At 39.5% G+C, this 24727-nt stretch overlaps 3 protein-coding genes across 4 annotated transcripts; all 3 read right to left on the bottom strand.

Moving 5' to 3' along the window:
• Nucleotides 1-3236: 3236 nt before the first annotated feature.
• Nucleotides 3237-6674, bottom strand: LOC310956359 (polymeric immunoglobulin receptor-like; the record flags this gene model as incomplete). The annotated part of the gene is made up of 6 exons (XM_083926556.1): nt 3237-3341; nt 4094-4131; nt 4234-4329; nt 4559-4627; nt 4768-5067; nt 6326-6674. The coding sequence occupies 6 exons, from the start codon at nt 6672-6674 to the stop codon at nt 3237-3239; spliced, it is 957 nt and encodes a 318-aa protein (XP_083782682.1).
• A 1461-nt stretch (nt 6675-8135) lies between these two features.
• Nucleotides 8136-13855, bottom strand: LOC310957252 (polymeric immunoglobulin receptor-like). 2 transcript variants are annotated; one of them, XM_083927741.1, is made up of 8 exons: nt 13821-13855; nt 13237-13563; nt 11917-12237; nt 11366-11665; nt 10231-10326; nt 9449-9553; nt 9223-9293; nt 8136-8407 (listed from the first exon to the last, which is right to left on the bottom strand). In XM_083927741.1, the coding sequence occupies exons 2-8, from the start codon at nt 13490-13492 to the stop codon at nt 8252-8254; spliced, it is 1305 nt and encodes a 434-aa protein (XP_083783867.1). In that variant the 5' UTR covers nt 13493-13563; nt 13821-13855; the 3' UTR covers nt 8136-8251. The 2 variants fall into 2 exon arrangements, with proteins under 2 accessions (XP_083783867.1, XP_083783868.1); XM_083927742.1 differs by lacking the exon at nt 10231-10326.
• A 4584-nt stretch (nt 13856-18439) lies between these two features.
• metrnlb (meteorin like, glial cell differentiation regulator b) lies at nt 18440-23315 on the bottom strand. Its single transcript, XM_083934460.1, has 5 exons — nt 23049-23315; nt 21536-21719; nt 21217-21442; nt 20189-20248; nt 18440-19360 (listed from the first exon to the last, which is right to left on the bottom strand). The coding sequence occupies exons 1-5, from the start codon at nt 23138-23140 to the stop codon at nt 19044-19046; spliced, it is 879 nt and encodes a 292-aa protein (XP_083790586.1). The 5' UTR covers nt 23141-23315; the 3' UTR covers nt 18440-19043.
• Nucleotides 23316-24727: the final 1412 nt, after the last annotated feature.

Below are 24727 nucleotides of genomic sequence, written 5' to 3'. Positions count from 1 at the left end.
GAGACCCAACAATTCCCCCATGAGCAGCAACAAGTCACACTAGCTTTAATAAAAGTAGTAATTATTATTAGAATTATTATATACAGTATTAATTCAGCAATCTTGTGCACACAGTGGTAACGAAAACCTTCCCTTTAACAGGCAGGAACATTGGAAAGACCCAGCTCTATGGAGGACGGACATCTGCCTGCACCGGTTGGGGAGAAAGAAAAGAAGAGAGAAAGAGAAAAAAGACGGACAGATGGACAGAGAGTGACAAAGACAGACACAAAGACAGACAGATAGACACTTCCGATCTCACTTCCAGAGATCCCAGCCACCACAAAAGTAACAGTAACTATAATAATATCTAGAATAATGTGAATATGACTTAAATTTTATGGTAGTTAATACAGCAGAATAGTAGAAACACGTACAGCTAAGGTGATAGAATATGACAATGATGCTAATTATGTTGGTAAATATGCTCTTTGATATGAGTAGTGGTCATATCAGCTGTCAGACAATGAGAAATATGACTAATGGTTTTATGGCTACAAATTTTATAATTTATAACACTAATGATAGTATGAGTAATAGTGTTAATAGCTAAGACCTGCGAGACGACAAAGCACAAACAACTCCGGGGAAGAAGTTGAATTAGTAAAATGCATTAGTGAGACATGAATGATACAGACAGAGAGGAGATAAGCTCAGAGTATCAGGAACAGTATTATCCCCCGGCAGACTAGGCCTATAGCAGCATAATTGAGTTAGAATAACAAAATCAGCTCACACACACCAGTTTCTTTTGAGTCAATCCCACATACAGCTGCTGGAATTACACACAAGCACACCAAATGTGTACAGCTGAACATAGTCCCCAACAAATGCATTATTTAAAATCTATTCAGTAACTCAGAGTCTGCAGTCTACCCTACTTGATTTCTCTGAATATCATATATTGTCGTCTCCTAATGTAGTATGTTAAATCACTTTGATTATTATTTTTTTCAGTTAATCAAATGTTGTGAACTGTCACTGTCACTATGCTGATAGAGTTCTCATGCCTTCTTATATGTAAAGCAGAAAATGCGTTTCTCATACTTGTGTTTATTCACACTTACAAAAGGTAAAAATATACTGCTAACTTACACGTGGGGTATTTAGCTGCGGCAATAATATCTTCTTACAAGGATCGTAGTTGCGTTTAACTATTATATTAACACTAAGCAATCATAATGAACGAAGGCCTAAAGGTAAAAGGAGTCTGAGTAAAATCAGAATAAAAACAGTGAATATGAGTTAAAGTACCAGAAATATATCATTATCACCAATTATTTTAATTGGTCAAAAAGACCAACCTTGTCCAGAAAATAAAAGGTTTGAATGCAATGGTAGCGTTGGTCAGCTGGGGTACGTTTCACAAAGCAGGTTCAACAAACTCAGAGTCTAACCCTGAACTCTGAGTTGATCTACTCTGAGATAGGAAACTCTGAGTTTTCAGTTCCAGAACAGCAGATTTGCGCTAGGTTGATCAACTCGGAGTAGTTTGACCTGGAGTTAAGCGCGTGCACCACAAGTATAAAAAGACAGCATCAATGGAGCCCTGATTTGACGAGTCACCATGGCAACGGGGAAGAGGCGTGCTACGCTACTACTAGAATTGGAAATATGAATGCGCTCATACGGAGAGTTTGAGCGCATTTTTAGAAGAAAGTGTAACATCGCTGCAGCAGCAAAAGAGAGGGAGACGGTGCAGGAGAACAATGCTGCTCCGGTCAGTGCGTAAGTTTAAATGTAGTCCAGTTGCAATCACAATAATATCACAGGGGAAACTGCTTGAGTGGGAGCCTATTAGTTTATTTCATTTAAGTGCATTCCCACGGGGGAGAAGCGCACTTGGCAGCAGCTTAAGATGAAACATAAAAACATACAGGTATTCAAACAGGTAAAACATCGGCACAATCTCATGGTGACGCCTCATTTTGAGCATGTTTTACATTGTAAAGTAAATATTACCGTAAGTGGCTGTTTTATATGTTGTATAAAAAACTCCCATTTGCAAAAAAAGCAGCGCAACACACAACATCTGCTGTAATATGAGAGCATGACTTTGGTTGTTAATGTTGGAAATGTAAGGACGGATGAGGTTGTGTATGTAAATGGTGGACTGTGATGAAACGGTGTTGTGCCGTATTCAGCACCCCTGCCGTGAAATGCACCCCCTCGCATTATAGGTGATATTCTGGATCAGAAGGCTGTATAGGAGTCGTTTATATACCAGTAACCCAACTAAAAGCACACACTTTTGAACCTATGAATTGCAAGAAAAGCTGGGATTATATTTAGGAAACGCTGAGTCAAATACATTCAACTTGCTCAAAAGATCCATTTCATTCATTTTGTAATTATGGCTGCAGTATATTTCCACAGAACATACAAAAAGGTGTTGTTTTGTGTTCGCTATTATCCAAGTTTGTGACTTTAAACTCTTTAAAATAGTTTAAAGACTGTAAGTAATCAATGTTCTGACCGTTGTGGGTTACCAGGATATATATATATATATATATATATATATATATATATATATAAGCTACTCCTATAGGTCGAAACAACAGCCTTCTGATCCAGAATATCACCTATAATGCGAGGGGGTGCATTTCACGGCAGGGGTGCTGAATACGGCACAACAACTACGGTACCGCTGGAAATGCAAGAACGTCTATGCGTGGCCCAATAATCATCTCCCGACGATTATTTAATTCTCTGTGCAGTAATGCTGAACCCTCATCCACGGGATCATTATCAAAAGGACATGCCATGGTAGTGAAATAGTCACCACCTAATATAACTTCTAATTTAGGCCTACTGAATGATTTTTGCAGTGATTTTCTGAAAAAACTGACGACAGAACTATACTACGCCAAAACTCGAATGAGGAAATCAAACACCGTGTGTGGCTGAAAGAGGGCGGAGACAGAGAGAAACTCGAGGTTTTCTGAGAAAAACCTGGTCCCGACCAGGTTAGTTTCAGAGAGCATGTTACCATGGTAACTGACCGAGAGGTTAAGTTACCTCTCTTTGTGAAACAGGCTAGAGTTACCCCTCTCTCTCTGGTTTGAGTTACCTCCCTTTGTGAAACGGAAAACTCAGAGTTTCCCTCATCTCAGGGTTAACAGACTCAGAGTTTTCACTAAACCTGCTTTGTGAAACGGACCCAAGCTTGTTGTGTGAATACAAACCCGGCAAAACTGTTACAGATTAGAGTAGATATAGTCTGTCATGGTAAGGTTTTCATACACAGACTCTTGCTTGGAGGAGCCCATGTCTGACTTGTTTACATCTTTAATTTCACACATCTGAAAACAAAAAAAAACATACAGGCACAGTTATACACGTATATTTGTGGCACATTCAGAGTGCTTATTGTGCAGTAACAACAACAACAATAATAATAATACAGCAATAACAAATATATCAGCAACAACAATATTATACATAATAACAATAATATAGAAATAACAACATTGTGACATCCTTTACTGGTCCTATAAGAAAAGACAGAAATTTAGTCTTTTCATGTTGACATGAAGGTAAATCCTTTCTATTTCAGACAGAGACTATGCAAGTATTCTATGACATGACAGATAAAGAAACATTTCTTAGCATATTTATTGTTTGTCCAGACTTTTTTGATTTTGTGTAATGATGCTCCACAATGTTCTTTAGAGTTTTTAACAAGTTAACTATTACTTTAATATATATGTATAAGGTATACCTCACCCTCAAAATGATCATCTGTATATAAGTTACTCATTGCGTTGCCATGAATTCTTGAAGACAATTTTGTTTTTCTGGGTCACCCGGACCCAAACAAATCTTCGTTCTTCGTTCAATGTGGAGGCATAAAATTCTTTTTTTTTTCTTCAATAATTCAAGGTAACGCAAGGGGAGTAATTTATATAAAATGATCACTTCGAGGGTGAAGTATTTAATATCGGTAGGAATAGCAGAATAAGCAGTGTAGCCATGTATGCTAGTGTAGGATAGTGTAATGAACATTGTCGCCTCTTGTGAGATTTGTTTCAGCCTTGTTTTCTTATTTACTTACTGCTTGACCAGTCTTTCTGTTTATGTCGACTTCAGGTCCTGGAGACACACAGGTACACAACACAACATCAGTGGATAACGTCAGTGACAGTTGTTTGTGTATGAATGTGTGTGTTTATGCATGTTGTGTGTGGTGCATACCTTTTGCTTTGCATTTATACACTATGATCAGGGCAAATGCCAACATCAGCGGTACTGCAGGCACAATAAAACTGACCATGTAAATGTGTGTGATATCTGAAAGAATAGAGAAAACATTTACACTTCCTGAAAACACACATCAGCCACACTCTCATATCTGTCATCACAATCTCAAGCACAAAACAGCAGAAGTAGCGCTAAAGACCCAGTCTGACCTCACAGAATTTGTTTCATGTTCCTTTTTCATGTTGAATAAATAAAGACATTAGCTTCACTGTTGGTTCACTACTTCAGGACATACATACATTCACTTTGATATGTTTACCAAGGATCTGTGTTGATTGTGATCCAACAGGTTCTGCAATGATGGTAGGGGTCACAGTGCTGGTCTGCTCTGGACAAACAGAGAAAAAGACACTTAGGACTCTGAAGCTGCTATTTATAAATATATAAATATATTATTTGCATTTCCACATCAACGTAAAGAACAAAAAGTTAAGTTAAAAAGATATATTCAGCTGCGTCATATCTTACCTACTGACAGTTGAATCTTGGTGTAGTTACCAACACTCCACTGTGAGTCTGAGCCACACCAGTATGTCCCAGCATCCCCTGCTTTTAGCTCCGTGATCATCACCAAGAAAGAGCTGGAAGAAACATCATCTTGCAGTGTGAACCTGCTTTGGCTCGTCACCATGTCTGTGCAGTTGTTGCGGTGGTCTCCCTTACAGAGGAACTTCCTTTTATCCAGGTGTTGTGGTGGATAGGGACACTTGATAGTTACTGGACGTCCCACAATGCCGCTCAGTTTGTTGGACATCACACAGCACCACTCTGTGAAACAGAGAGACCTTTGAGCAAAATGATCTGCAGTTATCCAATTTTAGGGTTAGGGTTCTTTTTTTCATATAACTTGCCTTCAACAGACAGGGGTGAGATTACATGAATCTGGAAAATATGCAGTGGTTCCTTAATCTCTAGACCACTACAGTCAAAGAGACTGAATTAGTTTAAACAGCAACCACAACTGAATCCTCCCAAATCTTTCTAATGACTTTGGACTTTGGTAACATTTTCACAGCAACTGTCTGACAGTAGGGACAACATCAGAAACTGTTTAGGCACAGAATGGCTATAAAACAAAATACATACTGAGGATTTATATCCAGCTGAATGGGGGATCTTTTGTGGTCTCTCCACATAACGAATAACTGGTTAATAACCAGGTCCGGTTGTTCACAACGACATAGTCATTATTTTATTGACATCAATAAGGTATTAAAATCAGGTGTAAGACACAGGCTATGTACAGGACAAAAAGGATGAACCAAGCATATGAGTAAATATTATAAACGTGGAGGAAACTACCGATGAATCAAAATGAAATCTCTACACAGATGCAAAAAGCAAACAGTACGTAGAGAATAAACTGTACAACAAATGGAAATAAAAAGCTTTATACAGTACTGTATTTGACACAGTTGTGCTTAATGTGCAATAATGATGTATATGTGCAGTCCCTCTCATTAAGAATGGTAGAAGTGGAGTGATGTAATATTATAAAACAACAACAAAATGTGGAAAACTAGTTTAATCTCTAATGTCTTATGTGTGAGGTCGGTCATAACTGTGTACACATTCAAAAGGAATCGCAGAACGTTTTATTCTCTCAGGTTTATGGTTAATTACACTGTCTATGTATATACTATGTATATACATATGCAGTGTAATTAACCATATATAACCATATATATATAATTCTTTATATATAATTATTCTTCTTTCAATGCAAAGCACTTTGAGTTTATGTGTAATGAAATGTGCTATATAAAGAAAATTGCCGTAGTCATAATAAAGAGTTCCAGAAATGGGACAGAGTGTAGGTTTGATAAGTGATGGGCTCTGATACAAAAATACATTAGCATGAATAGGAAATGAATGAGGACAAGAATATGATAGGAAGCAATGATTTATTTGATTGTTTGAATTGTAATTTTTTGACGATCCAAAGCAATTTTTCAACTCATTTATCTCATTTAGGCAGCTGTGTACACAAGCAGTGATGAAAATGTGTTGAATGCGTTCTATTTACCTGGCACTACTTCCAGCTTTACTTCAGTGTAGATATCCCGTCCAGTCTTGGTCACCCCACAAAAGTATTTCCCAGCATCCGTAGGACTCAGATAAGAGATGGTCGCTGTGAAGACTCTTGCCTGTTTGTCCTCCTGGATGGAGTATCTGCTCTTCTTTGCTTCTGTTGTCTTAATAAGAACATCACTGTTGCCACAGGGATCCTTGCACAGGTACTTCTCATTCGACTCATATCCCTCTTTATAGAGGCAGGGAACATTAACTTCTCCCCCTTCATATCCAGACATACAGATCTCCTCAGCTGCTCTCGTCACACCACTCAGAATGACTGAGTGAAGGGAAGACAACATGAATTGAAACATTGCTGCAGATATGTTCATTTAGCTCTCAGAGCACATCTGTTATATAAACTCATGATCATTTTACTGTTTTTTTTGTTTGATTTAAAATAACGGATGTATATTTGATTATTAGAGCATGTTTGTTATGGTTTCTTTTTTAGATTTGAATATGAACGCCAGCTGTGTTAATGAAACTGATCCCAATAGAGCATTGTCAAAGCAATCTAGACCACTTGTATTTGAATTTAAATGATTTTCATACAAAACAAATAAACTTACAGCAGAGAATGAGCAGCATCTTCATGTTATTGCAAAACAACATACAAACTACAGTTGATTTAGTTGTAATCTATTCATGCCACTGTGTTTCAAACACTGTTAAGAATGTCATGAAATCTTTCCACAGCACTGTTTGGTTTCGACAACTTGAGGTTATCATCTCGCCCCAATTCAAGGGAGGAGCTCCAGCAAGAAGTAAGCCTAGTGTGAAAACTGTGTGACCGCTGAATAATTCTAGTTTTTTTTCAGTGCTTAATCCAATTTAATTGTGATTTTTCTTCTTCAAAATATGATTTAGGCCTTTTTACAATGTGCATCTTACAGGCTATATTTTCCCTTGATATTGTTAAAACATGTCTTAAACTAGATTCAGTATAAGAAAGAGGAAGTGTATTGGCCAATATATTGTTGGCAAAGAAAGTTAAAAAAATAGGCAAATATCTATCCATCCATTATCTGTAACTGCTTATCCTTTACAGGGTTGTGGGGGCTGGATCTGCTCCCAGCTGCCCATCCTGTTAATTCAACTGCCTGTGGTTAAAAAAACCCAGTATTAAACCACTTTATGAAACTGAATAATAATCTACTTATTTCTGTGAATGTCTGTGTGTGTGTCATGATGAACCACATTCGACTCAATTGGCTCCATCTAGTGGCCAATATTTCAACACGTTTTATCCACTCATTTTCAAACATGTAGGTCAAAACATTCTATAACCACATGTGTGCATCTGATCCAAATATCATGTCACAGTGATTTCCAATTCAACCATAATTAGGATTTTTATCAATGAGTCAACAAAAACCAACACACACACACACACACACACACACACACACACACACACACACACACACACACACACACACACACACACACACACACACACACACACACACACACACGCACACACACACACACACACAAAACAATAATGATGAGTTGATATTTGTGGATTTATTCAGTTTTTGACTAAGAAAAAAGAAACACATTATTTACATGAAGGTAACTTACATTTGGGGTATTTTCTTACAAGCGTTGCAGTTGAGTGCAGAGGCAAAATAAAAGTGTAAAATCAAAGCTAAAGCGATTAGTTAAGCAATGAAGTACTAAATATACGGTACCAAATGATAATTGCGAAACAAATCTGTAAAATAATTTTATTTTGAGTTTTCAGTTTGACAATGAAAAGGCTGAACAACAGCGGTACGTGAATATGTGTTGGTCAGCTGTTAGGTGAGACAGTACAAACATGATCATTTGGGTACAAATATGACCACAAATTGATCTCAGGTGTTCATGCTGTTCATCTCTTATTGGCTTTGATGATAATTTGATTACAGTAGACATCCTCTGTTGTGGTGAAGTTTTGGTACACAGAATCGTCCTGGGCTTCACCTGCATCATCATAGTGTTGATGGGCGCTCTGCTTCATGCACACTACATCTTGATTTGCATAAATCTAAAAAAAAAAAAGCAAAAAAAGATTAGTAGACAACAGATGAAAATTCAAATATTCAGTTGGTTGGTCATTTAATTTGCTCAGTACGTATGTTGCTTTGGTCCAGAGCAAGACATCTTTTCATTGACAGATCAGTCAGTAATAGTTAGTTTTTATAACTATTCATTGTCCAACGAAAAATAAATACTAAAAATATTGATGACTCCCGACCTTTTATCTGGCACCACACAGTTGTGTCACAAAAGCGAGAGCAAACACTCATGCTCGCAGCTCTGTGCGGCTGTACTTACACACAGTGGTGCTTTGAACTTTTGACAGACACTTCAATAAATGACATCTAAGACTATTTAACAGCTGCATGGTCACAGTTTTAATTATGTGACCATAACACGATAACATAGATATTCATGGCAACCAGTAGAAATAATGTTTGTGTTTTTGGTGACTTCCTGACCTTTCCTCTGATGCTTTTACCAGGCCAGAATGTCCAACCCCAACAAAGATCACACACATCTCGGCATATTATCCTCAAATGCGCTTAACACATTCTTGCTCCCAAGAGAAAGAACCCCTCTGGTTTTAGATCCTGAGCTTTTCTAAACCTCTCTTACCAAGTCAGTAGAGTTACACAAGATAGTCTAATAAGAAGAATGCACTGACATTTTGCTGAGCACATTCATGATGTATGGGCATAAACTCCCTTCCAGTAGTGCCATCCAAAAAAAAATAAACTTCACATATTCAGCCCCACCTATCGTAAAATCATGCAGCCTCTTATGTCCATTAGCAAGATTATTAGATTTTAGTTTTCTTACATCTGCTACATCAATTGCTTCCTCTGTTTCTGCTGCCTTGGTTTGGTTTCTGTTCATGTTTGCCCCAGTTCCTGGAAACACACAGCATACGAAGTGGTTACACAGTTTGTCTTCATGCATATGTGTATGCATGCATATTATGTCTTAGGTGTACGGCTCTGTGCATGCACTTGTATGTCACACTTGTATGTCACACTTGTATGTCACACTTGTATGTCACACGCACCTTGCACTTTGTAACACTTGTATTTATAAACTATGACCAGGGCAAATGTCAGTATCAGCAGCACAGCAGGCACAACAGCAACCACATATTTAAATAGTGTTGCATCTGTATGGGGGAAACAGAGATCAGAGTAAAAATAAACACTTCCTGAAATTCTAAATCAGCTGCACACTTGTTATGAGTTTCTCAATCACAAAACAGCAGAAGTGGCACCAAATATCAAAACTGTGGGCTCACAACATAACGTTTTTTCATGCTCCATTTTTATGAATGTGGGTTTGTTTTATCAATTGTTATTTTTATTGAAAAGCTAAATTGAATTACGGGGCGGCACGGTGGGGTGGTGGTTAGCACTGTCACCTCACAGGAAGAGGGTTTCTGGTTTGAATCCCAACTGGGGCCCTTCTGTGTGGAGTTTGCATGTTCTCCCTGTGTCAGCGTGGGTTTTCTCCGGGTAATCCAGCTTCTTCCCACAGTCCAAAGACATGCATGTGTTAGGTTAACTGATGACTCTAAATTGCCTGTAAGTGTGAATGGTTGTCTGTCTCTGTTCGTCTCTATGTGCCCTGTGATAGACTGGCGTCCTGTCCAGGGTGTACCCCGCCTCACACCCGATGTCAGCTGGGATCAGCTCCAGCCCCCCCATGACCCCGACAGGGACAAGCGGTTGAAAATGAATGGATGGATGAATCAAGTTACATGAGAATGGGCATTCTGGACAGTTTAGATTTTAAACCAAATTGACTGTGTGTTTTCACAAATATGGTTCAACACACACACACCTTTGATCTGTTTTCCAGGGATATGTGTTGAATTTGATCCGAAAGTTTCCACTGCAGTGCTTGTAGAGATCACAGTGCTGGTCTGCTGTGGAAAGACTGTTTTAAAGTTTCTTAGTCCACTGAAACAAATATTATCATTTTTTAAAATGCTAGCAGTGGGGCTATGGAGATAACAATGTTTGTCTGGCTCAGACTGAAATATCTCAACAAGTATTAAAAGGGGTCAAGATTAAATCCTGTACCTACATTCATAGTTCCTCAATAATCATGATAATTTTGGTGATCCCCCTGACATTTTCTCTAGCACCATCGTGAGCTTGTCTCAAAAACTGTTGGATGGACCACAATGCAATTTTCTTACATACATTGATGATCTCCAGGGGATAAATGTGAAACAGCGCTGGTGAATCCCTGGTATTCACTTACCACCATCAATATTTCCACTTTTAAACTTCAGCCCTTTGCTTAATGACCAAACACCTGGGGGACTTTGTGTTTAGTGTTTGACTCCAGATTTGGTTTCCCCATAGACTGTATAAAAAAAAATGGACGCAGCCTCTCCATCGAGGTCCTTTCCCTCAACTTGATCCAATCGTCCTCACCTACTGGAGTCGCTTGGTTTTCCCTTTATGCCAGAATGTTAACTTGTGCAGCCAGACCATTATACAGCATCGGCGTATGGTCAGACACAAAAGTGTTATTTTCCTAATAAATTTATGGCCTAAACTGCGAGTTTCAAGTCTTCTTCATTACGCCCTATTTTGAAATGAACATATGTAACATTTGTCTGTCTTACTGATTGCCCGTGCTGGGATAAAAGGTGACTTCTGGCGCATCTGTCATGCGCCAGATGTCAGGAATTGTCCTCCCCTTCCTCTTTCTCCGCTTTCTATGTTGGTAGGTCAGCACCGTTGCATCCGAGCAACGCCCAAGGTGATTGGGATTGGTTTAAAAAAATATAAACAAGCCAAAACATTTTTTCCCAGAATGTTAAATTGTGTAGCACTAGCGTTAGCTGATAGTTTAGCAACCTTCCAAGCTTCACCCTTCATGGTGACATGATGCAGACTACAGTAATTTTTACTGTCAGATGTTGAGCTGTAGTCCACATCTTTTACTGTTTTCATCATCTTACCTACTGACAGTTGAATCTTGGTGTAGTTACCAACACTCCACTGTGAGTCTGAGCCACACCAGTATGTCCCAGCATCCCCTGCTTTTAGCTCTGTGATCATCACCAAGAAAGAGCTGGAAGAAACATCATCTTGCAGTGTGAACCTGCTTTGGCTCGTCACCATGTCTGTGCATTTGTTGCGGAGGTTTCCCTTGCAGAGGAACTTCCTGTTATTCCTGTGCTGTGGTGGATATGGACACTTGATAATTAGTGGACGTCCCACAATGCCGCTCAGTTTGTTGGACTTCACACAGCACCACTCTGTGAAACAGAGAGACTTTTAAACCAATACTGCAGCCCGTGTTCATCTCAGACCAGAAATGGATGAGCATGAGTCACCTTTCATTCAAGTAAATAAATGAATAAAGTTGATTGAAGTTGATTGAAGTATTCAATAAAAAAAAAACATTGTCTTTTTTTCTCAATATCGATTTTACAGAACAGTTTTCTGGTTGATGTACATACTGCAAACAATAATTGTTTACTATAATACGATGTGGAAGATCCCTCACCTTTGACTTCTAGCTCAAAAGCGGAGAAAACATCAAGGCCAGTGTTTCCGCGGACACCGCAAAGGTACGGCCCAGAATCCTTTTGGGTCAAAGTGGCTATGGTCACCGTGAACTTCTTCAACAACTTGTCATCAGTAAGACTGAACTGTCCATTGAGATTGCTGTCAGAGGTGATTACAGCCTGCCGCAGACATGTGGAGGGCTGGTTTCCCCTGCAGATGTACTTGAGGCTGTTCTGGTGCTCAGACTCATACGGACAACTGATGGACACTGAACTCTCCTCATGACTTTGGACTTTGGTGGAACGATCACAACAGCTGTCTGACAGTAAAATAAACAACATCAAAGACAGTCACAAGCATAAAAACAGGTATTGGGATAATTTAGTTTAGCCAAAGAGGCCAGATAACAATGTAAAAATATGGGCCTTTAAAATTTGACTTGAGTAAAATACAACAGTATTGTTAGCTAAATGCAGTGAAAGCATACAAAAAGTGCTCATTATGCAGGCTCAATGAGTCGTCTCAGTGTTGATTATTGTTACTGATGCATTTACTTGTAAGCAGCATACACAGTAATTAGTCAATGCCTGATCGATTTAATATCTGTAAGAGAATAAGAAAATACATGTGGAAATATAAGGAGGAATGAATTAAAGAATAATAAGCATTTTCATTTATATTCACATTTATTTCTGTATACATTTATTTAAATATTACAGCCCTTCTTTTGAAAACTCTTTTACTTACTGGTATGTATCGTTCTTTCTGTCGGATAAATGTAGTGGAGTAAAACGTACAACATTTGCCTAAATATGCATTTCATATAGTTAAAATAGAAATACAATACAAAAATGTTAAATGTTCGATGGCTTCTTGATAATAATAATAATAATAATAATAATAATAATTATTATTATTATTATTATAATAATAATTATAATAATAATAATTATTATTATTATAATAATTATAATAACAATAAACTATTTATATACCACCTTTCGTAACATAAAATGCAGCTCAAAGTGCTTTACAAAAGAAATAAACCGACATCACAGGTATTAAAAACAGGACACAGCAAAAGCAATATAATAGTAAAATCCTTAACAAAATAATAGAAAAGATAAAAGTGGGATAAAAACATTTTGTTGATATTTTACATATAAAAAGCCATATCTCAAGTTTGAGAAATACTATAGAACAGATATAATACATTATGGTGACAACCCATAGCAACAAAATAACCAAGGTCTAGATAAATAATAAAATAATGAAACTTACTTAACAACGTGGAAATGTATTTATATATTTTACCTACCTGGCACTACTTCCAGCGTTACTTCAGTGTAGATATCTTTTCCAGTCCTTGTCACCCCACACCAGTATTTCCCAGCATCCGTACGACTCAGAGGAGAGATGGTTGTTGTGAAGACTCGTTTCTCTTTGTCATCACGGATGGAGTATTTGGTTTTATATGCGTCCATCGTTGTAATAAGAACATCATCGTCGCCGCATTCATTCTTGCACAGGTACTTCTCGTAAGACTGATAACCATCTCCATAGGCACAAGACATTTCAACTTCTTTCCCTTCATATCCAGACACATGGATCAAACCGGCTGCTCTCCTCACACAACTCAGAGCGGCTGAAAAGACAAGACAACAAGAAATGACTAAAAAAACACCCTGGGAATGAGTTGTTACATTATTCATGATTTTTCAAAAATACATTTTAGGTTTGTGCAGTATCATAGCAATGTGTCACTACATTACTACCAGGTAAACATGGCTGTGTTACAGCTGTATAAGTAAATTACAAACATCCCTATCAGTGTGTAGTATTCTGCCATATTGTATTTGCATACAACAAGATATATTTAGTAATTTAATTAAAAGAACTTACTACACAAGGTGAAGAGCAGGTTTCGAAGGCTCCACATTGTCATATTATTGCATTGCAGTTTCAAGGAAATAGAAACTGCAAGAAGTGTGCCTCATATAGAAAATGTTACACCCACAATATGTCAGCATTGCATGCAGATGTTGAACATTCTCACTTCTGCATTAAGATCACTAGTGTTCATTCTTAAACTATCACAAGTTGTTTTGTCAAAACGACAAAAAAACTTTGTAATGACTGACTTGTTTTTTATGATTACTATACATCTGTAAAAGTGGAAAAGTATTTAATTTATCTAATTTCAGTGAAACAAAGAAAATGCACTCACCTGCACTGGAATCAGGTGTTTATGACAGTGTACAAGTGTAAAGCACAAACAGTTTCTTTTAATTTACAGTTATTAATAAAGTTAAATCTGCTACAGACGATTGCTAAAGTTCACAGTGACACCACAAAGGGGAGCTCTGCCCAACCATATACCTCAAAACTAACTCACCATTTACTCAAAAGAGATTCAACACACATGAATATGTCTGCATTATAATGTTTTTTTCGAAAATAATTTAACTTTACTATAACTTATATACTATACCTTCAGTTGAGATGTGCAGCTTTGAATTTCTGAAATCATATCATATCCAAGATAGCGTTATCCAAGTCCAAGAGTCACTTCGACCTTCCGATACCACTCAGAAACAAAACAAGTTCTTAAATGATTAACTGAATGTATAATTATATTATGAAATATATATATTAATAATCATATAATTTTAGCTGATAAATGCAAACATTTCCAAAAATCATTTCTGTGTCATATTTTTCTTCAAGAATGAATGAATGATATATTTTAAATCCCTTAAAATCAGTGTTTAATTATTTAAAAATAACTAAAATAAAGGATGAGGTTAAAATAATTACATTTAGCCTTATCTTAGTAATTTAATTAACTATTGTGTCTACTTCTAATTGATTTAACCTCTTCATTTTTTATGGAAACTGAAACTATATCAAAGGAGCAATCCAGGTTTAGAGTTGCACTTCCGTAAAGTTTGGCGATTGTCAAGAGACAGATAAATAAATAAATAAATAAAAAGCCTGTTTTCCCAGGTTGAGTAGGAGTCCTTGATGAGTAACCTGACCGAATATCAAATATGCCCCTTTAACAAGCAAGAGACAAAGTTAATTCCCTTCATATTTTTCATCCACTCTCACTTTAATCTTTCATAACACGCAGCCAGTGGGTTTGTAAAAGTGACTTTATTTATAGCCTATTAATTGTGTTATTCAATGTATCAATGTAGAAATAAAAGTAATTTTTAAAAACCTTCTAATCATTTTATGAATCCATTCAAAATTGCATTCATTCAACCATCACGTATTATTTAGAATTATTAATGGGCACCACTAATGATCATTTTATTCATTAAAAAAAGATATTGTTTCTGAAATAACTACTGCACTGACAACTAAACTTATTAACTTACTTAAGTAACTTAACGTCACTTAATAAAATGATGATAACACAGAAAATATGCAATTACTACATGGCACATAATTGCTATTTTAGGGCTACTGTATCTAAACTAAAGCAGTTTAAAATCTCTATTTTTATTTATTCTATGGGACTTTGAGTGCATCAGTCTCTATGAACACAACTTCATCAATGTCACAGTTTTGCTTTTGGACCCCCTGCAGAAACCACAACCCTAAAATATGGTGCCACCGTTTAAAACTACCGACCCCACCCTGTCCGGCGCATTATAAAATGCCAGTGGTGGTATATGTGGGTGTAAGCATGCATGTATTTTCCCTATGCTCAGCCATTCTCTGGACTCCAGCTGACCGCTCAGCTGTGCCTCTTGCATACTGCTGCACAAAAAAACTTTCCATATCTCACACACTCTCACGCCGAAAGGTTAACATTAAGACCCCCGTGCAGAGGGATAAGTGTGTCCCGAATTAGCGAAGATGCCAAGGCGACCTGGGCTGTTGCCAGGTTGAGTAGCCAAGCAGTGTTGGGTGTTGCTACGGTGGGTTGGGTTTCTGCCGTGTGGTCTGTTTGCATGTCGGCAGTGTGCAGGGCGCGTGTATTATGGTCTTCTTAAACTACCCGAGACACAGACACACACACACACACACACACACACACACACACACACACACACACACACACACACACACACACACACACACACACGCGCGAGGGGGGGACTGTTATATATAGGTGAGCCTCTCAAGTCTCTAGGGTCTTAAACCTTCAAGCTATGTGCTAATGTCTCCCTCCACGTCTTATTCTCCTGCCTTCTTTTCTACCCATTCATGTGAATTCGTAAGTTTTATTAGCATTAGAAAAAATCCTTTTAACTCAACAAATTGACTGCTACATCTACTTTTTTATTTTTTTTACATAAAGTGCTCGTGTTACAAAGTGAGGGCACTGAGTTTGAATGATGTTGGGTGTTCACCAGGTTAGAGGTTCTAACAAAATACACAAATTAGTTGCATTATGAGAAGCTCTCTGTTTGAACGCGTGCAGGATGTCTCAGCCTCAGCTCTTTCGATGTTGACCTTGAGCCAAAAAAGCAGCACCAGTTTCACCCACCTGCATGCTGAAAAAGATGCTGGTCAGGTTTTAAAAAACCCTGGTTCTCCTGTTTCAACACCTGCTCCCGCACTCACTTGAAGCTCTTTTATTTAGTCAAAGTTTCAGTCTACTACTGGGTCCTTATGAAGGTCAATAGGCCGAAACGTTGACTAAATAAAAAAGCTTTGAAGTGTGTGTGCGAGCAAGTGTTGCTTTTTTATGTTCCTGTTGTACAGCCATAGACTGTATTAAAGAAGTGGACTAAGTCACCCTGATGTCACCCATTGGTTTGCCGACTACAGTTTTGAAGTGCTATTTTGTATCCCACTGCTTCATTTGGAAAGACAAGCCCACCTGAACTATCGTGACTTTAACCACTTGAGATCAATGCCTAACCTCAACCATCTGCCTAACCGCTCAGCTGCTATACGCAGGGCGTGTCTTGCCAAGAGAGAGATTTATGATAACGTCGTATTTGAAGTTTGGCATTGTGGCCATTGCCCTCTTGTTTATTTGGAGCCAGAAGTGACTGTTGTCATTACAAGATCCATACCAGAAACCCGAAACATTTTTTACCTATCCCCTGACCAATAGGGTAACCTGACCCTAACAATTCAAGGTCAATGCCGAACCTTAACCGGTTTACGGTAAGGATAAACTTCGTATGAGAGGGTGGGACATGGGAGGAAAGGCGTGCTCGCTTAGAAGACTTAGAAGCTGAACCTGACTGAGGACACTCATTTAACTGCTACTCGTCATTCCTATGGTAGTATATCAAAGCATGGGACCCCCTAGAAAACATGAAGGTAAATGTCAAGGTTTTTCTCCTAATAAATACATGTGATCATAATAACTTGCTTCCCCGCAACCAAACCCCGAATAAGCGGTTAAAGATGAGATGAGATCATCTGATTTACTCTGAATGTGATGATTATTTACAAAACAAACATTGTGCTGTATAGACTACAGTCATTTTCGGATTTACTTCTTTATGCAACCAGTGGAGTCGTCCCCTGCTGAACATTAGAAATTATGCAGGTTTAAGGCACTTCCACATTGACTTTACTTTTCAGGCCCGGTTGCTGCTTGAGTAGCCTACAGCAGACATGGTCTGTCGTTTACAGATGGAGGTGTTGGTCTTTGTGTGTGTGTGTGTGTGTGTGTGTGTGGGAGGGGACATTCCATCCATTCTTGTTCTTCCTGAGGAAAGATGGAAAGCATCACACACAACTGCTGACAGCAGACGAGGGAGAGGTACATATACACCCCTCTAAGGTCACTCACACATCTCACTCTTCTTTCAGCTCTCCACAGTAGTTTTCATTTTGACAGCTGAAAATGCCTCCGTGAAAAAAAGAGATGTTGGTCTGAGTCGCATTTATGCTCACAGTTTAAGCTTGTTTGATAATTCAGGCCTCAGGAGTCTACTTCAATGAAAGTCATGGAGGAAAAAAACATAGCACATTAGCTGTTGAATTGGACCTAGTAGGCATAGTTGGAAAATCTAATTGCTCAGATGTGAATGCATCTCACACACACACACGCACGCACGCACACACACACACACACACACACACACACACACACACACACACACACGCACACAATGCCAACCAGAACAGTGGCTCCTCAAAGCCCCACAGGGGTATCTACGTCAGCACTGACGCACTGCTGCTGTCCTGCCAGCTAATGGTCACTGAAGACTCATAATAGTTTTTTCTTTTGGGGAGGATAATATCACTTTGTGTGCAGCAGAGAGGCTGGTAACATTTGCTTCTTTTCCTTTTTTTGTTCCTATTAACTAATAAATTCCCTTCATATCTGTTTTTAATTATCCGCACCTTAACCACACTCAGCCTCAGTGTGCCATACATTATGTGACACAAAGGGACACTTTATAATATAGTGCAGGGTCCCTACATCAGGACATACAAGGTTCACTCAAAGAGAGAAATAGATAGAGCAAATGTATACCTTTAAACAGAAAGACGGTAGGCTGGAACAATGGCTTTTTATTTTTTGTAAAGACAGACCCTCTGAACTCACGCGCGCTCTCACACACACACACACACACACACACACACACACACACACACACACACACACACACACACACACACACACACACACACACACACACACACACACACACACACACACACACACACACACACACAGAGTACATAACTACTCACAGAGCTGCATACTGTACACTTCTGTCAGAAGACTCCTAATTTTTACAGAAAGCTTTTTACAAAGCAAACATTCATTTTTGAGCAGTATCATCACAAGAATAAAAACAATTGACCTGTTAGGCACAAAATTAAGTTAATCTCATCATTCATTCATTTGCTGTCTCACTCACTGCACAAACACAGTATACAGTCCAATGAGGACCTTGGGTTGTAGTTTAGGCAGCACATTAGTTGCTAAAATGTTCAAACTGCCCCACTGTCTTTTCTGCTGCAGGGCAACAATAAGTAGCACAGCATTGCAGAAGTAGCCTTTAATAATGACCATCAGTCTGTTTATCTTTCTGACAGGCTTGAAGGTAATGTTCTAGATCTTGGTCTGCTCCTCTTCGCATCTTCCTCACTGTGTATGAAAAGCACTCCATCCCGTTTGAACCATGAAGAGATCTCTTAGTCCATGTCTATTTCACAGGGGTTTGTTCCCGCTTTCTGTGCTCTGATGTACAGCTTCAGGAAGTCCTTGTAGCGAGGTGCGCAGCCAAGCCAGGCTTCGCCAAAATGGACAGAGCCAGTCAAAAGGTACTCATCCCCTCCAGGATGCACACTGCACTGTGCGGGAATATTGACACGTCCACCCCATCCCCGCCCTCTGGCTCCACCCGAAGCAAACACCCTGCTCTTCTGGTGGAACAGTCGACTCAGAGTCACCGAAACAGGGGATTGGTTCTTAGTACCAAATGCTACACCTCGAAAGATGCCACTGCCAGCTGGACAGAAAGGAACAGGAGAGATAAACAAAAGGAGTTGAGATGAATGAATCAAAGATAGCTAAAATTAAAGTGTGCGCATTAAAGTGGGGCTATGTTGAAAACTGACATAACACTTTCTTCCTCTTACAAACATGAATATGAATATGAATCAATAAGCAATAAAACATACCCTTACTTAGTTCAAAACAATCAAGGATTTTCAAGGATTTTGCTGATACAGCCTTACAGTAGCTAACTGTGGCTAATTTTAGCAAAGTTACGATAGATAAAGTGTTGCCACTGAGTCAGTTTGCTTACGTTCTAACACTACTTGTGCTACCGACGATGTTTTAGCTCTTTCAGAGGACACAATGCTAAAGTCTTTCAATAAATTGACTCAAGAGAGTCTTGATAAATGTAGGAAAATTCAATGGGCCATTATTATCCTGTTTTTGCACAAGTGGCCAGTGTTCACTAAAAGTTCATTATTTTCTTTCTTGTCCACAGTTACAGGAGAAAACACCACTCTCTTGTCTGTATGGTAAAGATGAAGCTAGAGTGAGCCAGTTAGCTTAGCTTAGCATAAAGACTGAACATGGTAACTTGGCCTGGTCCTGGTTCCTGGTCCTGGCCAAGAAATAGTCTGGCAAGACATACCATATAAATACTAATATACGTATATTCCCCATGTTTCCAGTCTACATGCTAAGCTAAGCTAACAGACAGCTTCATATTTACCGCACATAGACGCAAGAGCGGTATTTATCTTTTTTGTCTAATAAGCATATTCCCAAAATCTCAAACTATCCTTAAAATGTGTACGTATGTGTTAGTGTGTATATTTACCAAAGTCGCTGGTACACACCCCCATAAGGACCTCTTCATCTGAACAGGGTTTACAGGTAACTAAAATGGAAAACATGGGAAAAGAAAACATTAGAATGAGCAACCACTAAAGTTCTTATTGTTACAATTCATTTTCTTTCCCCCGTTAGCTTCAACCATCCTGTGAGTTTTTTCAGCCTGTGTCTGTGTTTAGTTTTTCTCTGTATTGGCGGGTGTTTATGAGACAAAAGAGTATGTGAATGAGAACAGCAGGTGAGGGCTGAGACATAATCACAGAACTACCCCTTGACCCTGTCGGCTATAAAACAGCTATAAAAGGGCCAGACACAGACAGATAGGCTTTCTTCCGTCTCATTAGTAAAGCAGCCCAGCCTTCCTCTCCACCCGCCGTCCCTCCCCTCTACCAGACCGTTTTACTCATATGGGTGGGCTACCCAAAATCCTCTGCTTTGCCGGCTGCTTTTGATTGACAGTAGAGAGACGATTGACTGACCCTTGTGCTTGACCCTAGCGTGACCTTTTGATTGGCCTGCTTGTTTTCATAAGTCTGGCTGAGACAAGGGAATGTGGGAGTGAGGAAGTGGGGGGAGGAGAAGGTGTCAGAGAGGGGCAGTGTGTAGGTGAGATGAAGAAACGGGGGTGAAACAGTAACATGGCCTTTTGTCACCTTCACTTAATGTCAGTGAGTAGACACCCTGTGTAAGGCCTGAGGGGTTTGACACACCACTTTAACCAATCAAAGAACCCATATTATAAAAAGTGAGATTTCCATATCTTTTTCATTATAAAGCAGGTGGAGGTGCTGTATAAATACTGTGAAAGTATTAAAACGCTTAATCCACAGAGAAATGCGCACAGACTGAATTCAGAAACTGTGTCCCTAAACCAGCTGTCAGGACTTCTGTACAGTTGTGACGTCCCAACTATTCTATATATAGCATAATATGTCCCCTTTAAAATTGTACCTAAGCACCATACTTGAGCGTAAATGTACATACATTGAAGGATGGGTGCATGCTTTCTCTTACCTAAACCAGGGTTCAGGTATGGGTACATGTGTGCCCCAGGCCCCTGACTGGACACCAGCTCGTATTGGAAAGCTGTGATCCTCCGGCTGATGTCCGTCTGGGGGATGGCCTCCACAAAGAGAGCCCCCTCCACCAGACTGAAACAGTGTACCTTGTCCTGAGCCTGGTCCTTCTCTGCCAGCAGCATCCTCAGATCTCCGTTATGCTCCAGATACACATGAGAACCCTGAACATGAAGGGGCCAGGAAGGACGCATGTAAGCTTTATCCATGTGATACATCAAACTGCGATATTCATATATTCTGGTGTCATACTTTACCTGGGAGTAAGTGTGAGGTTTGATGCACACATGGAGACCTGACACGTGTCCCGAGGAGGGCTCCGTGTTTGGGCGCAGGTTCACAATAATAGCTCCGGTGGGGTAGAGCCACTCCAGAGACCCCTGAGAGCAGCGTAGGTAGACCTGCTCCACATCTCTGCGATGAGACTCATGGCTCAAACCACTGCAAACCAGGAGATAGATTTTCTTTTCACATTTTTTTTGGTCTCTTATCTTTTGAGGAACAAGATCAAATGCCCAAAATGATCAAAAGGACTAACAAAAAGGAAACTTGGACACAGAGTGCTAAACATGTTTCTATAAAAAAAAATCTATAACAACACACTAGAAAGAGCAACTCTGGCGCAGCTGCCTGCCAACAGATCTTTCACTTTGGACGGATGTGGTCGCTTGTCTCTGATGTGCATAAGCTACCTCGACACCAGGAACTGATTGGGCTATTAAGTTGTTAGAAGTTTAAGGCCGGTAAACTTTACAGCACACACTGCAGAGTGTGGGCTTTCATATTTTATGACTTAGGGACTTGGAGGAGTGATCAAAGGGGCCATAAAGCTGTATTTGCTTAAGTTAGGAACTGAAGCAGAGACATTCCTCTGATCATAAGTAATTCTTCACAAATCTTAAAGGGAGCATATTTTAGGTGGACTGTGGAGAACCTCTCAAAGTCACATTAAATCACCTCCTATCGCATTTAATTAGTATTGGTCATGAGTCCTTTTCCTGTGAAATTAGATTCTAATACAGATATGCATATGAATTACTGGGATCTGATATCATAGAGTGTCTGAGTAGTAACCACAAGTGATGGTACACAGAAAAGCATCCTTTAGGCGGATGTGCACCAGGATATGAAAGACACATTTCATTCTGACCCTCTATTATCCTTCCTGAAGATGACATGAAATCTAAATCAAGGCTTAATCAGCATGAACATTCTTCTTTGGGGTGGTGCTGGGAACAGATCCCCAGTCAAGTTCAACATAAAAAATAAACACTTGGTCCCGCACTCACTTGTAGCTCTTTTATTCAGTCTTTGGTCGACGTTTCGGTCCATTGACCTTCATCAAGACCCATTCGAAAGAACGAAGCGTCGACCAAAGACTAAATAAGTGAGTGCAGGATCAAGTGTTTATTTTTTATATTAAATCTTAATCAAACGTCCATAGGTCTGATTACTCCGTTGAGCCCTCTGAAATCCCGAGTAAAGCACAGCAGAGCCACTTCAAAGACAAAACCTCCCTCTCACTGTTCCTTTTATGACTCCTCTGCATTTCCACAGTGTAATATCGGATTAAAGTCAAAAGGACATGAAAGTGGAAGATTAAAAAACGGATAAGGCTATATTTCCTATGGACTAAGAACCCTAATAAATTGATAACATTCCTGAGTTAGGTGTGTTCTCTTTGTTGCCTGTGATATTACAATCGCTGATTCACTGGATTGTAATATCTGGCTGCTCCTAAACCTTTTTTAAATCCAGTTTAATCCTCACCTTCCTCGCCAGCTGCACTGGTCGCTGGAGTACTGTGCCACCGCTTGACACAGGAGCACAGTGATCCAGTGAGCGGTCCACGGCCGAAGCATGGTGGCCTGTCCGCCCCCGGCGGTCACTGAATCCCGCAGACAAGACCAGCAAGCCGCTGGTTGCTCCGCCGATCCCGTAAACCCTTAAGATCCCGTGAAAATGTCCCCCAGAGATCTGTTCGGCGCGCGCACGCTACATGGCCGCGTTCAGTCGAGGCTGAGTTTTCGTCCGTGGCACAAAAAACATTTTTGACAAGAGGTTTGTAAGAGAAGCAGTGGGCAGACTGTTTAAAAAACTTTGGCTCTGCGCGCTCCTCTTCGCGTCACCGCGGGGGCGCATGCCAGCTGCTGACTGCGCTTGAGGCACACGCGAGCGCTTGCTCCAAACCACTCCCACACATTTCCCTTGAAATATGTGTGTGGAGAAGAAAGACCTCGAGCCTCGAGCAAAAAAAACATCGAACTTTTACACAAAATAAATTAGACCTACCGGTAAGTGTACTGTAGATTCACCAGAGCTCGTCCTGGTTGGTGAACACAAAAGAAAATAGCAAATGACCATCGACTACCTACCTGTATAACATTAGAATTGTATTTCTTTTTAGCCAAATCTATGAGCCCAAGCTATCTTAGATCATTTCTATTCCTCCAGGTTCTTAAGATGCCAGAAAGAAACAGAACAAAAATGTGCAAATGTGTGTTGTGAGTTCGCGTTGGCTTTTTGGAAACAGATGGATCATATTATCGCAGTGAAAATGAGAGCAGCATGCAGGTCTGGAACAGGAGCATGTGACTTGTACGACTCCCCCAAACATTCGCCAAGACCTCTGCTGTCAGTGCCAACTCGTTAACACTAAGTATATTTAAGGGTATATACTTGTTTTATTTGTCACATCATTAGTCTTATTGATAGCCTTACTCATAATAATCCCCGTGGCTTGATTATTATGAGTAAGGTGTTGTTTTTTTCACTAGTCTATATACCTCCCTGGGGAAAGAAGCCCTGACCTAACAACAACTCACACATGTACTCTAAACGCCTGTTTATTTCCCGGGCGGTTTTCCCGTGAGAAAACAGACGGAACAGCAAGCATGTTACTGACTCGTCACATTCCCCCACACAGCCAGAGCTATGTAACGCATTTCGAGAAATACCGACACGCACACGCACACACACACACACACACACACACACACACACACACACACACACACACACACACACACACACACACACACACCACACACACACACACACACTGCTAATTGAAGTACCAGGGCTCATTCAAGGAACCATTGATTTTTATATAAACCACAGTTTATAATATTAATCAAACTATATTTTCCACTTCACTTTTTATTGCTATAGATGATGCTCAGTTAAATCCCAACTGACTTAACTGAAATCGTATAACAGAATTACAGAGTAAACTGAGGTACCACTTTCTAATAAGGCATGATTTACAAAGGCTTTATACAATGACTTTATTTATGATTGATAATGCTTTATAGATACCTTGTATACATCATTAAGTCCCTTTCACTTATTGGACCAATTTGGACAAAACACCTAATTTTGCATTGATTTATGACTGCACCACTGCCTGTTTTTTTTCTGCATAACTTTATCCACAACTTAAGTGCAAT

The sequence above is a fragment of the Echiichthys vipera genome (genome assembly GCF_963691815.1).
Source record: "Echiichthys vipera genome assembly, chromosome: 2".
In the NCBI taxonomy this organism is placed as follows: Eukaryota; Metazoa; Chordata; class Actinopteri; order Perciformes; family Trachinidae; genus Echiichthys; species Echiichthys vipera.
The sequence above is the reverse complement of the archived record's forward strand: the minus strand, read 5'-3'. Positions and strand labels throughout refer to the sequence as shown.